Source organism: Eutrigla gurnardus (assembly GCF_963514095.1).
Source record: "Eutrigla gurnardus genome assembly, chromosome: 3".
In the NCBI taxonomy this organism is placed as follows: Eukaryota; Metazoa; Chordata; class Actinopteri; order Perciformes; family Triglidae; genus Eutrigla; species Eutrigla gurnardus.
The window spans coordinates 10,821,358-10,836,315 of record NC_139917.1 but is presented as its reverse complement, the minus strand read 5'-3'; the positions used below and the strand labels follow the sequence as shown (position 1 = coordinate 10,836,315).

At 43.4% G+C, this 14,958-nt stretch overlaps 1 protein-coding gene across 6 annotated transcripts in view; it reads left to right on the top strand.

The window, feature by feature from the left end:
* Positions 1–14,958, top strand: part of septin9b (septin 9b) — a 92,820-nt gene that overhangs the window by 60,755 nt on the left and 17,107 nt on the right. For 3 of the 6 annotated variants that reach the window (XM_084004683.1, XM_084004682.1, XM_084004681.1), the window contains exon 3: positions 14,372–14,557. In XM_084004683.1, the coding sequence (XP_083860809.1) occupies positions 14,372–14,557 (186 nt within the window). Of the gene's footprint in view, positions 1–2,248; positions 2,367–13,481; positions 13,677–14,371; positions 14,558–14,958 lie in introns of those variants that run through there. The other 3 variants (XM_084004685.1, XM_084004684.1, XM_084004686.1) reach the window with 3 other exon arrangements.

Genomic DNA, 14,958 nt, shown 5'->3' with positions numbered 1-14,958 from the left:
CAATCAGTCCTTGACCTCCGGGCCAATCACAGAGCTCCCCAACGGGGGTCACGGCATGCCAGTCTCACCACTGAATTTCAGTCTTCGGTTACATCCCCAGCCCACATCATTTAATGCTACCAAACATTCTGAGTGTTTGGAGCCTTGTGTTTCAAAAGAAGGAAAAAAAGATGAAACACAACTAGAATCCCTTAATTTGAGTTTTGCAGAGCAGCAATGAACTAATGACTTCACTGCAGGGACTTTTTGATGGGATATTACGCGACAGCACAGCAGGGATTGTTACGCTGAAATCTGCCAGTGAAGAAGTGCCTGTTCTCTTCTGAGCATGTATAATGTAAGCAGGGAGCTGCTGAATGGTACACTAAACGCTTATTTTGAATGAAAATTGCATGCTTTCACATTTGTAAACATGCTGTGTGTCCGCTGCCTGACACAGTAAGTCACCGAGCTGGGATTCTAATTGAATTCATTTGCCATCCGTCTTTTTCAAAGCTGCCTTTTAGGCTTCCGGGAAGGCTAATAAAATAACACTCCAAACACACAGCAGACCCTCTCCTTTAATCTCTGGTTCCCACAAGAGGAAATGGTCACTTCAGTCACCGGCGGGTCACGAGTTTTACTGACAACGTTGTTTATTGTTTGGTGAGAGCTATATGGAAAAATGACTTTGCTGAAAAAGTGACATTTAGGTAACATTTACCCCGTTTCCTGTTTTAGAAATGGAACCGAAGCCCATCAAGATGTTAAAATCATTCATGCCTCCATACATTTACATTCACAACAAAACCACAGCGCAGTGCAAGATTCAGCTTAAACAGGAAGGAAGTGATTCTGCTGAACGTTATGAAAATCTCTCTCAGGTCCTCCAGTCTGTGTTGCCGATGGGGGGGGGGGGGGGGGGGGAGTGGCGCCATATCAACAAAAGCACAAATGCTGTGCTTTCTCTCTCTTTCTCTCGTTCCCAGTCAAGCGGGATCAAATCCATTTTTACAAGCAGCATCTTTCTTTAATCATAAAACTGTTCTGAGACAGCATCTTGTAACACGTCGACTACATTAGTGTTTTGCAGTCGGCGGGTTGGCCGTGATGAATGTGACTCTGTCTGTTGTGGCTGAACTGGGACACAGGAAGCACAGCAGAGCGATACATATTTCCAGAGAACATTTGGGTTCTGAAACCACGTTCATGTGTTTTGCAGCAAATATTGACTTCAGTGCTTGATCCCCTAAAGTTGTTGTGAGTGCTTGGTTGAGCGTCACCGACAAAATAAAAGTAGAGAAAGCACGACAGCAGCATAGAGCACATAAAACCGTCGGTGAGAATCAGCTGTTTGGCTTGTCGTCGAGAACTCGTCTCTCTAATGTCTTGGGAAATATGCATGCTCTTTATTTGGTGAGAGTTAGATGTGATGATTGACGCCAGTTTCATGTAAGCCTGGAGAAAGTAAGCTTAGCTGAAGATTGGACACAGGGAGTAATGGCTAGCAAAGGTCTCTCCGAAGGTAAACATCTTTTTGTCGTTGTGAGGTTGCCAAGCAACCAGTGGAGACTGGTCACTAGTCACAAATAGTCCAGAACGTAACCCCCCCATAAAACCACAAATTCTCATTAAGTAATGAGCTTTAGAAAGAGCTAGCCTAGCGTAGGCTATTTCCAAAAATGTCAAGAATACCTCTTAGAGATGTTTTGTTTGTTTTTGTCTTTCTTAGTTTTGGTTGTCTCTCCTAAACTTAGAGACGGTCTGTTTTAGTCACGGCTTTAGTCACGAGTCCACCACAGTTTTGAGGGATGTGTGTTTGACAGAGAGAGAGAGGGAGAGAGAGAGAGCACCCTGAAGGATAGGAGGAGGAACACACACACACATAATGAAATACTCCACTGTGAAACAAAGCAGTGGGAGGCAGAGAGCAGATGGACACACAAGGACGAGGAGGTAAGAAGGATGTTGCCTCTTGTCTTGTGCAAACACAAGCACTCTGAGAAAATAATGAAAATAAATGTTCTGGTATTTTCACATGAACATGCTCTCCCACTGTGTTTCATTTTGATGAAACCACACACACACACACACACACACACAGACACACACAGCTGGTCTTCTCTCTCTTTTTGTTGTATCTCTGGTGGGTTTACCTAATCGCACGTGGTCTGAGATAGCCTGCTACATCCACAATGTTCTCCATTCACTCCCTCTGAATGAGGGGTGTGGCTCCCCAGCCTCGCGGGATGGCCGGTCACGTGACCGAGCTGTGGGCGTGGCCGAAGGGGAGCAGCAGCAGCAGCAATCTAGCCTCACCAGCTGGAGCCGTGATTGAGAGAGGAAGAAAGTGCAGAGAAGAAAGGGAAGGAGAGGAAAGGGTTTGGGTGAGTTGTTGATTTCTTTACGTGTCGCCGTGTGCGTTTCTGTCTCGCGAGGAGATCTGTGGAAGATTTTGGCAGGAAGGGGGAAGGAGAGAGAGAGACGGGAGGAGGGCGAGATGAGTGGTGCTCTGAGGTCGTCTGTGTCAAACTTAGTTAGCCAGGTGTCTCGTGTGTGCTGTGTGAAGTTTGGAGGCAGAGAGGTGGAGTGTGTTTTTGGCAGGAGATCTGTAGAAAAACCCTAATTTAGCGTGCAGGCCTTCTACTTTCTCATTTCTTTTATTTTTTTCCCTCCCTATGCTTTCCCTTTCCCATTGTTCAGCCACCAGGGAGAGTTTGTGTGGGGGGGTCAGCACTACCACTCTTCACCTCCTCCTCCTCCTCATGCACTCCTCCCTCCTCCCCTTTTCTTTCTCCCTTTCCCTCCCATTGTGTCTTCAACTCTGGAGTATGCATGGATAATCAATCTGCCATAATGGGACAGCATGTTGACCAATCAGGATAGCCCACCATTACTCTTTCAGGTCTCCAGGGCTCGCTCTCGCTCTCGCTCTCGCTCTCTCTCTCTCTCTCTGGTCATGTTTTCTCCTTCAGCGTCACATCAGACGGAGTTTCCAGCCTGACTTTGATCCAGTGCAGTGGATTAGCCAGGCACTGATGGAGCCAAGCTGTTTGGACGTGATTTAGTTTTGACAATCCCTTGTGTCTGCTCTCCGGAGAGTTAGTTGCCAAGTTCGAGGAGAGTTGAGGAGTCGTATTTTCAGTTTTTAGTTTTGCTCTTCCACAGGAAATAGCAAGGACTCATCTCTTCCTGACTCTTGTCGGTACTTATGCTGGGAAGGTTGTAGTTAGCTGCTTAGCTTTAATCTCCCATGTTTTCAGCATGTCACATGGTCCACTTTTACCCAGTATGCAGCTGGAGTAGTTGCTTGGGTGGATGCTGCAGCCAGAAAATCCTGAGACACTGACGTAGCATTGTCGGATATGTTGCGTTTGTTCATGCTTTGCACTTGTCGGCCGCATTTTATCTTCATATTTAACAGCAAAAGTGACTCGAACTTTCACATTGAGACTTAAACGCACTTGAGCTCGTCCCCTTCAAGTCCCTATAACAGTGTCCAAGAGAGCTTTATTGAATTAAGAAATGACTTTGGATTTATTTCCCCAGTAACAGGAGTCAGCCTGCAGCGTCCGTGTGCTGGAGCTTAGCAAACAATACATTTGATACCAGCAGATTCCTAATGCTGCCTCATATCTGATTTACATGAAGCGTAGCTATATGCTTCACCCTCAGCGGCGGTTCAAGCCACTCAGCCATTGTTTGCATGTTGCTTATCAGATTAGTTTGATTGATTTATGAGTAATTCAATCACCACAGATAAACACTTTGTTTGGAGGCCTGAATTAAATTCACACAGAATTAATTTAGCATTTGCTTTTGTTTAATCCTTGATATCATATCAGTCCAGTTATGCCACATCAGAGATATATTTAAACTTAAATACTAAAAATGATATATTTTTGTGTTGCAGGTGCAAAGGTTTCAAACCTGAGTCTTCACAGCCGCCTCGTTGTTGAATAAACCTGTTGTTGCCATGACGTTGTTCAGCACACTCTTGTCCCATGTTCCTCACCAAAGAATGTGGCCTGAAGGCAGCAGGGTTGAGAGGAGGCATGGACATGTTTTATAGTAAACAACCCGACTGTTGTCTGAAAATATCCGTTCCCACATTGCAGTATGTCTTCAGTCCTTGAGATAATTGTACCCACATGTACGTGATCTCATGTGGTCTCGTCTTGTCTTCCTGTTCTATCTTCCAGTGAAGAACGTCTCTCTCGTGTGACTATCGGGTTCTCTCATCAGCACACTGAAGTAAAATGATGGACTAAATCAGAGGACCCCAATTACATATCTTATAAAAATCGTGCTGCTTATTAAACCGGGCCAATAATAAGGTGTAGTGCAGCCTGTGCCAGGGATGAAGGTACTTTGTAATGATGTATGTATACAATGCTAAGCCATTAAAATAATAATTTAAATGTAATTCAATATTTCTACATCATAACTTCACATTAATACAACAATCAACATGTATATTTTCTTATTAGATATTTTAATGTTAATGTTTTGGACATATTTCAATTTTTGAAGAAAAAAAAGTTTGCGATCAAATAATTTTGGGGACCCCCTGCAGTAACTCCCAGACCCCCTGTTGAAGATCTCTGGACTAGAGGCCTTTTTGTAAAATAATAATAGACCGTTCTGTGCATCTCTCTAGCTGCCCACAGTGGGAGGATGTTTTTACGTCATGAAGGGAGGAAGTCACACATGTCATGTCCTGTTAGAGGTGACAGGTTGTGGGCCTGCTGACACTGGAGAGGGGGAGGGTGGCATCGGCCAGTTTGCGGTGCCTTCATTTACAGTGCTATACCTCAAGCAAGGCATTATGGGTCGTCCCTCACAGTTTTTTTGCTGCTGCGATGATAATGCAATGTTTTACCGAATTTCGTCTCTGGTTTGCACAAACATGGTTGTCCATCCAGTCATTCTTGCGTTTCTCTTCTCGTTTGTCTCTCTACATTCAGGAAAGGAAAATGGGGAACTAATAAAGAGAGCTAATTAGCGGTGCATTTTATGGGCAACTCCGATCAGCGTGATACTTCTCATTAAGCTCCACGCAGTGTCCGCCCGTTGAAACACTCGATCCAGCCCTCACCCACTTCACACTTTGAGGTTGTGTGATTTACTGCACCATCGGTTTGCCCTTCGTCCTGTTTCAGTTCCCCTACTGCAGCTGTGGATGGGCCGGCGGCTGGACTCTAGTTCCCCATACGTGTTTCTCAGAACACGCCTGTGCTCAGTTAGACTGCGGCCCTGAGAGCAGCAGGCTTTTACAGTTGTTCTCGCCCTGCTGGGTCGGACCTCGCTTTCTCATTCTCTCAGTCTCATAGCTATCGATTCATCGTTGTTTTCGTAGCGTTTATCTCGCATCCCATCGCTCCCTGTTCACGCCCTTAACCTCAATGACCCTCCCTCTCTCCATCTCCACTCACCCTTTCAATCCTTTTGCGGAAAGGGGCTTCCGTGTGTAGGGCTGTATTTCAACACAGAGCGAACGCCATCTGCTTTGCTCCGCGTCAGGCCAGGGGTCGTGTTCTCATCGGGCCGCCACGAGTGACGGGGCTGAAAGATGATGTGGGTCGGTAGCATTCTTCAGACCTTTTCTGAGGTGCCGACGTCCGTTTGTGTCGGCTACAGCCGTCGTCAATCGCACCGAGCCTCATCGTCTTACACGGTGGGGAGTTGTTGCTATGGAAAGACTTTTTCTTTTTTTTAACCACCACGTTCCTTTGGTTTCCAAGTACGGAGGGGGGATTAAGAGAGAAGGATTTCCCTTTGGATGTAAATGACAGCCCAGTGAGCTCCCTTCTGTCGACCTGTCTCCGTCACTACCTACTGTAAATGCTACCTCCCTCAAACAGAACACTAGTGGCATCATGCTAGTGGCCTTTGCTCCTGTAAAAGAAATATTCATAGACTTGGCATTGAAGTCACAACACCAGGCAAAAAAACTGGCAAATCCATTCATAGAGATTTATGAAACTTTTTCAAACACACTTCAGGATTGTGGTTGGCCCAGTATCGGACCATTACAAAAATAGACAAAAGAACCTTAACACCACTTGGAAAGAGAGAAGGACATTTTGAGCGAGCAGACTCAACTGTAAGCGCTGCCACAATATTGTGTGTTTGAGTTTCTGTGTTTGGCCTACGCTGTCTTTATTTTCAAGGCAGTCCCTCAACATGAATACTCCTTCTTCTGATAACTGATGCACCTGATCAAACACATGATGATTCGGGCTCAGATGACATGTGGGTTTCCACCTCTCAATATACTGTAGCTGTGTTGAATCCAATGTGGACCACCCAGGTGGCGAGTCTGAACCCAATGCAGAAGTGCCTTAAACTTTCATTCTCTTTATTGGCCATCAGGGGGCGACTCATCTGGTTGCAAAAAGAAGTCAGAATGTATAGAAGTCTATGAGAAAATGACCTTACTACTCTCGATTTACTTCCTCAGTAAACGGTGAGTTTATGGTCTTAATCTTCTTCAAAAAGCATTTTGTAAATCAACCCTTAACTTTAACCCTCACAGTGTGTTTTCAGTTATGAAAGTTAACTAACATTTTGGTCTCCTGAAAAGGGTTCTGTTGTACTGTAGCTCCACCCTCTCCTTTCACTTCTGGATGCACAAACAAGATGGCGACAAAATGACAAAGTAATTCACAAACCAATGGGTGACGCCGCGTTGACCACGCCCACTTCTTATATACAGCCTAGGGGGTTATGATTGCTTCAAAAGTGTTGTCTATGAAGCCGTTACATTATGGCATCAATTGCTTCCCCAAGTGCAGTTTAAGTTCAGCATCAAGATTAGGGCTTTTACAAATTAATTCTCTTAGCTTTTATAGAAAAGGGTTAAAGGAAAAAGTCTCACTGACTTTGAGAAGTGTATTCTCCACCCAGCTATCATTTTTGGGAGATCGGGAGTCTGTTGTTCTGTCACAGAGCTGTGCCTGTGAAACGTATACTTACTGCTTTTGCCATCTGAACCTTTGTCTCAGCAGAGTACAGCTAGAGAGGCACTGTGGGTTTAAGCCATCAACGCTCTGCACAACAGATTGTCTTACTGCCACAGTTGGGGGGTTAGTTCCACGTGTTAGTGTCATTACTCATTATCAGGAAAATAAGCAGTGGAAGTAGGACTGGTAATGGTGATGTGTTTGAAGTACTTGCGGCACCAGTTGAGACGGTGCGTTTCTCATACCTCACCTTGGCCCTAAAACTACTCCATAAACCTTTTTGGATGAAATGCAATTGTGCATATGTTTATCCTGTATTCCTGTGACCCACTTACAAGTCTTCTTCCTGGACCCTCCATCCATCTCAACCAGACTTGAGCAGGCATAAAACTTAACGATCTCCAAAGCCACCAGGACCAGTGCAAATGTCATCTCCGGTTTAAAGAACAGAGAGAAAACAGAGGGGAGAATATACTTTCAGAGGAAAGGGAAATATGCAACTGAACTGCGCTAGGGCAGAGACTCACCTCATGGGAGCCATGTTTTAAAAAAAATAACAGACAGACAGTGTTTAAGAGCTGTCAGTTAAGGTGTGTGAGTAGAAGAACAGACATGAAACCTTCTTTTCCCAAAGTGAAACCCCTGAGGAGTAACTGGACAGCTTGAGAACATATGCTTAGATAGACTGAAGGCAGGCAGGCGGAGAGAAAACTGTCTTTTGCAAGCATCGCTAGAAAATTGCACTTGTGCAAGACCATTTTTAAGTGCAGTTTGAAGTTTTGGGTGTCTGACAAAACTTTTCACCAAATAGTAGTGTTGTTATCAAGAGGTTAAGAAAGGTTGAATTTGTGGTACGAGGCCTTACTCATGACCCACTTGAAATAGGAGTCTTCAGTACAGACTTACTGTGAGATGAAGGGACACTGCAGGTGAATAGGGCTAATAGATGTCATCCTGAAATTATACATTTGAATATGCAAATAAGTCATTATCTTATTAGATATGTGCTGATTTGCACATTTGCAGAACAGAGATGTGAACATTGGTTTCAAGTTAAAAAATCTTGTTTCACAATACATACAATACATAATAGGAAAACCACTATGAAACTTCCCCTGTTGGTTACTTGTTAAAACAGTTATTTTTGCATAAGTGTTGTGAAATGTCATTTTAAAATATGCAAATGAGGCACAGTAACGTTTGGTGAATTTAGAAGTAATCTGCAAACACATAGACCGAGTTTAGTAAACTAAACCACTAAATGTGGATTTTGGATGGTTTCTTTCCACAAGTCTGAAAGAAGACAGAAAAATTGAAAAACAATGTTTTTGCCGGGGGTGTTCCAGGATTTGAATATAATAGATACGATAGATTTTCTCATAAATTAAGTTAAATTTGAAAGACTGAATCCCTCAATTGAATTTCTGTTTGGCATTCTGGAGTTTGTCAGCGCTTCAAAGATACATTTCATGTGCCAGCTAGAGAGAACATAAAACGACTAGTCAATGATTGTAGAGGTCTCAGCAGTGAGATTTTCCAAACGATTTATCGTGGAGGTAGAGCAACAGATCAGCACGGCATGCACTGTAGGCAAAATCTGTGAAATGAACAGTTTGAATCCCGAACTGAAAACCAATTATGGTCAACTATAAGCAGACCGGTTCCGTATGCAGAGCGTCAGTCATCAACCGCACTCATTTAAACCGTTTGGCTCATCTGCGCTAATTACATGCTGTGCATGCCATGAATCATTTTACTGATTTCTTTTTGTCTCCTTCGCCCTTCGTTTTCTTTCCCTTCCTGCAGGGTAATTACCACACTGATACTGTCGGAACAATAACATACAAAATCCTACTTTCTCATAGCTTTTAAAGCAGGGCTGGAAAGTGATGAAGTGGCACTTGTGGATCGAAGGCAACCGAATTTCTTTTGGTTTTTAAGAGCCTTCTCAAGAAGACAATGAAGTCTTTGTTTCTGGCATTGGCACGTTCAAGTTTCACTCAGTGAATATTAAATGTGCAGTTAGATGTGATGTGCCTGATGGGATTTTAATGAAAGGCTTGGGAGGGGAGTGTTGAGTTATGTGTGAGTCTCGAGTGGGAACGGGATTCTCTGTTACAGCGAAATTGAAAATTGTATCTGATGAAGGGGAACACTTTGTGTTGGTTTTCCAGGAGGATTACGTTGCAGGTCAGCCCATGGAAGTGGGTTTGATGCTGCAGGATAGTGGTTTTTGATATCAGGCAGCTCAATATTTACATGGTACGCGCTTATTAACATGATGTATTACTTTTCTGTGAAGGCTGAGGCCAGACAAGAATGTTTCCTGAAAGCAGTGTTTTCTGGTCTCCACTGAGCTATGCCGGCATTCGGGATGAACACGAATAAGTGATGCTGCTTCGGGCTGTAATGTTTTCCAAGGAATATGTTGAGCACAGTTGATCACTTTTGTCTTGTCTAAAATTATTCAATGATTACAACTAGGGGTTTTATTCTTAAAAGGGTCTTTCAGAAGCGTATGGCATTACTTATTTCCCCTCACTATGCACTAGTTCTGTAAAACACAGCATCAGGAGGATACCGATGAAAAGTGGCCACTGGGAAATTAAAGAGTAACCGTGAATTGAAGGAGCACACAGTGATTTTGTATTGCACTTCCATAAATTTGAGAGACGAGAGACACAATTGAGGAATTGATGCAACAATGGAAGAGAAATCCTGACTTTTAGTCCCCAGTATTTAGGTCATGATCCAAAAATACTGGATCCTACAATTGCCATAATGCAGCTTGGTAGCATTTATTTTATTATATCTTCCCCTAAATGTCCACGTCTTTCTGTTTAAAAAATATGGATTGGATGATCTCCAAGCTTAAACTGATGACATCATCAGGATTATTTTCTCAGTCTTGACAAAGCTCCATTCAGAGCCACAGAAAACATACATCTGGTTTAAAAGCTTGGCAGAAGTCGACGAGTTAACTGACATTCAGCCGTAACATGCCTATCGTGCCCATGGAATGGAATATTATATTAATTGTTGTATTTTCATTAACTTAGAATGGGCCGTTTATATGTACATAGGGAGCAGGTTCTCTTCATGGAGTCCGCCATGATGCACTGCCATGTTTCTACGGCAGCCCAAAACAAAGCAAACACTGGCTCTAGATAGGACCATTCACGTTTCCTGCCAAACCGTAGTAGTTACACGCTTGGCACACAGGAGACGTTATATGCACACTATCTTCTCAGGCTAATGCGGATGTTAATGCTGTGGTTTTGTCTGCTGTGAAGCCCTCGGTGACAAACAGGAAACCAAACAGCTCCCATCATGCAGATAAAACGCACAACTGAAACACATTTTTGTTGTCAGTTTGAGTGAAACACAAGCATTTTTCACCAATAAGACAACACCAGTGGTGCTGCATAGCAGACCATGAATAAACGGCACAGTGTCATATTCAGAAATATATGGATGCATATCTAAATTCCAGTGATGAAACGTGAAACAGCTCTCATTCCCATATATTTGAAGATAAAGGGCTAGAGTCCTCTCTTTGATGGGATCTATCCATTCATGTGAAGAAAAGGCCTGAACTCAACTCCATTCATTAAACAGAGCTCTTCCTAAAACTGTTGCATGTCATGAAGCAAAACAGATAGTATGTGTCTGCAGTTTAATACATTTGTTACCATTTGGAGATATGTATTTGTATTCGTGAAGATTATTAGAGCAGCAGGCCACATTTTTGGATGTGTTTTCTCATCAAGGGATGGGTTTAAGTTGCCTTGATGCACCTGTTTGCTCCTCCGCAGTTTAATGAAACCCTGCTCTTCAAAGGAAGTTTATTCCAGTGAAGTCTTACATGTCTAATGCGTTGTTCTATCTTGATGCGGCCCTCGGGTCTATCTCGTTTGAGAACAGTTAGGAGCCAACGGCCGAGGCCACTGATCTGAGTCATACTGTACGTCTGTAATGAGTTACTCATCCAGTAACTTTAGCTCGCCGTGGCAAAGGTTATTGACGCTTTCTTCGGAACATCATAACGCTCGCATGCATATCTGACTCATGAAGAGACAATTTGTTGTGGATGTAAATGGCAGAACTGTCGCTTTGATACATTAGGCGTGTAAATCATGAGGTAAAAAAAAAGCAGTGAAAAGCGATTTCCTAATGGCCAGCTCAGCCATAGCCCTGAGAAATCATTAGGAAGCAACGCTGATAAAACAAAATGAAAGTGCTCAGCTGGAATATATCTGAGAGAGAAGTGAATATGCATGAGACGATATCAACATGTATTGTTTCTTCTTCTGGCCAAAATAATTCTCGTGATTATCCCGATAAACATCAAAATATGCTTAAAACTTTTAAAATGGCACCTAAACATGCTGGAATCACTGTACAATTTCTAAAGAAACAAATATTTTATTGCATCACAGATGAGACACATATTTTCAGTGAAGATCCTTTTTGAAGTGAAAAATAATCTTAAATAAGATGATCATACATCCTGGTTTCCCTGCATAAAAGAATCAATAAATAAAAAGTATTTTCTGTGATTTTTAAATCAGGCTTTCACTTGTCTACAATGATACCAAGTACCAGCTTTTTCAAATCACTCGTCATTATCTTTCTAATGGAAATTCACTATGATCAACTTGTTTTTTTTTTTTGTTATCACGAGCCACAATAAAATCCGATACCGTCCCTTCCCCAGAAGAGAATTTTAAAGCAACAGGGTGGTTGTCAGGCTGGGGAATGTGTTTGGCTCTCCATGAACTGCCGTTTTGTTCTTCCATTGCATGTGTTTCTGTGTGCCTCACATTTGCCCGTTCTTGTTACTACGCCTGTGTTTGCCTACTCTCAGAGAGCAGCCATGTGGACCAGCAGATGGCCCGGGGCTGGCATTGTCAAAGTGCCCAGGAGGCGGTTTGGCTGCAGACCTGGAACTATGTCATTAGAGCTAATGTGCATTCTGTCATTCAAAAGGCTACTGATGCAATCGGGGCTCAATGTAATAGGAGTTCAGTGCAGGGTTAGCCAAATGACACTATGCAAACATTTGCAAAGATCTCACAGGCTAAAGAAAAGTCAATCCAAATAGGCCGACCTCAGGATTATTGTATCACTTTCTGAGACGTTGGCGTTCTGTGTCGGGCGTCTTGAGGACAGCGCCGCTGCACAAATCAGCTTTAGTCCGCCGTGATGAGGTATTAACCGGAGGTTCACGTTACATGGGCTGAACCGTACTCCTGAATGTCAGGCTTTCTTGTCCTAGTGTAAAAATAAAGTGGAATGTTCAGATTCTAGATTGCTTTTGATTTGTTGAGTTTTAGCCAAGACACACGTGGTATCGCATCGCAGTTCATCAGGGACTGTCCAAGGTGTGGTACCCTCCTCATGGTCCAACACTGTAGCTTGAAGGAGAAGAAAAGGCTATTGAGTTCAGAGGAGTTGAGCTGAGTCATCAATACTCCAATGACTTTTCTTTTAAGGTGCAGTCTAAAATATTTAGAGCATCGATAGAACAGCAAACAACTCGTAGCCATGTAGCGATATAGTGTAGTAATGTTTGCCTGAGCAGACAATGAAGACACTCCCTCTGTGTGTGTTATTATCAGAGCTTCTCCTTCCCTTTCTGACATAACTGGGCTTTTTGTGTATGTCAGTGTGCCCCTCTGGCTGACTCATGGCCGCCGCTCTGCACTGCTCTCATACAGCTGCCCTGACCGACGGCGTCGTCATGGTAGCATAGCCCCTTTCCCCTCAGGTAAACACCTGTGTCAGCATTTTTGCAGTAGTTTGCACCTTTCGTGTTGTTGGCACTACTAGCTGCTAGCCGCCGGCTCAACTGTCGTCATGGTGAGAGCCATGAAGCGGCAATAAAAATTCTCTGTCTCGTACTTAGCACCTTTTGAGGAGTGCAAATGTGCGGGGGGGAATCACTCTGATTCACGTGCATTGTTAAAGAGACGGTCAACCTCCGTCAGTGTGTTTTTTTGTTTCCTGTGAAACAGATGGTCCCAGTTGTTCCCTCAAATTAAAAGGACCCAGTGGGTTGCACAACGTGGTTATTAGCAACACCTTCCCCAGGACAAAGTCACAGAGAGCCAGAGAAGGGCTTCTTTTCTTCTTGTGGAAAGTCTGTAATTCGATACTCTTAGTAAGATGGCATGCCTCTCCCAACCTCCCACTGTCTACTGTACCTCCATCTCACACTGTTATTTGCACTACATTTATATTCCAATGATTATCGCAAAAATATGTTGCAGGCACGCTATCGAATCAAAAGCACAAAGGCGTCTCTGTTCTTCGGAAAAAAGCGTACAACTCTTGGTGCCTTGAAATCTCACTTCTCTGTTATATGAGAAAACATATTCGACCCAAAACAGAACCTGAATCTGTCAGCATGCTGTACCTGAACGTGGCCAGGATGGCTGTCTCGGCTTTAGGTTTGTGTGTGTGTGTGTGTGTGTGTGTGTGTGTGTGTCTGTGGTTTGTCCTGTCAGACATCACCACAGGTTTCTGTCACACAGCACAGGAAATGTTGTCTCCTCCTACATCAAGAAGAGTGTGAGTCTCTGCTGCTGCAAGCACACATTAGCACACTTGGCAGTCGGGTTGTGTGCTGCAGCGCCTTGGCACACAGCCGTCGTCGTCCACAACACAATTGATCCTCCATTAAGTGAGGTAAGCCGTGATTTGTAGTTGGCAGCGCTCTCTCCCAACAAGGTCTGTTCAATTTGCCTTCTTAATTCTTGTAGCGTCCTGAGCTTCACATCTAATTTACAGATGCTCTGTTTCACTTTGGTCACACCTTCTACATCATTTATTCCTGAGAAGTCTGAATCTCTCCTGTGGTCTGCGCTACTTACATGAGGCAGTTGCTAAACGGAAAATGTACGCAACATTAAGGAGCAGATGTGCGTTCCCATATGACTTACTGGTAAATTTGACCTGCGAGTGTAACCGCCAGACCATTAGGAAAACAATAATTCTTTATTGGAGCTTTATGGGAAGTTAAACTTGTTATTTTGTTTGTGAATATCTGCACACGTGTGCACACGTGTCTCTCTGCTGGCACAAGTTGTTGTTTTTTTGGCAGAAAATTAAAATGACAGATTATCACCTTTCACCGTTGTCTTGTACAAAGGCGGGTACATTTTAAGTGTGGTGTATCCTGTTTCACACAGGAAATGTACTGCTCAGATCAGTATCTTGGATGGTCCCCACACTGCACTCTGAGCTGTGCAGTTAACATGCATTTGTTTCATGCAGCTGCTGTAACTTTGTATTACCAATTTATACACTCCACTGCTGGAAAGTCATGTTTTATGCATCTATATTGTCTATACCATATTAATCTGAGAGATAAATGAACGCCTATGTTTTATTGACCTGTCTTTCGTTTAACCTGCATCCCTCAGGGTCAGAGGTCAGTCTGAGCCACAGCAACATGTCGGAGCCCGCCAAGCCCCACCATGCCACCCCACAGGTTAAGGGGGAGAAGAGCCATGCCAGCGACTTCAGCTACGTGGGCATCGATGCCATCCTGGAGCAGATGAGGAGGAAGGCCATGAAGCAGGGCTTCGAGCTCAACATCATGGTTGTGGGTGAGTCTGACATTCCCACATTTAGTCACTCACCTAAAGACCCACTGAAGCAGAAGTTAGAGCATCTTTAGCTCTTGCACTGTGATGTATTCCCCAGTTAAACTCAAGATGTGATTGGTGTGCTGTTACAAGAGGGCTTTAAATAAAATCCTTTGCATTTGATTGGACCGTTTAAAATGTAGCGCTACACACTCACCTCACGTTTGGCTCAAAGTTGCCTATGGATTGATTGGAAGGATGTTATGATTTTATTGGTTGGTGCTTCTGTAGCGTACTCAATTTAACGTCAAATTGTGTTTAACAGGAATAATAGTTGATTATCTTTTGATATAAAAATGCAGTAGTAATTGATTATTTTGTACATTTTTGCACAATATGGCCGGGAGTGAGATCTAAAAGGG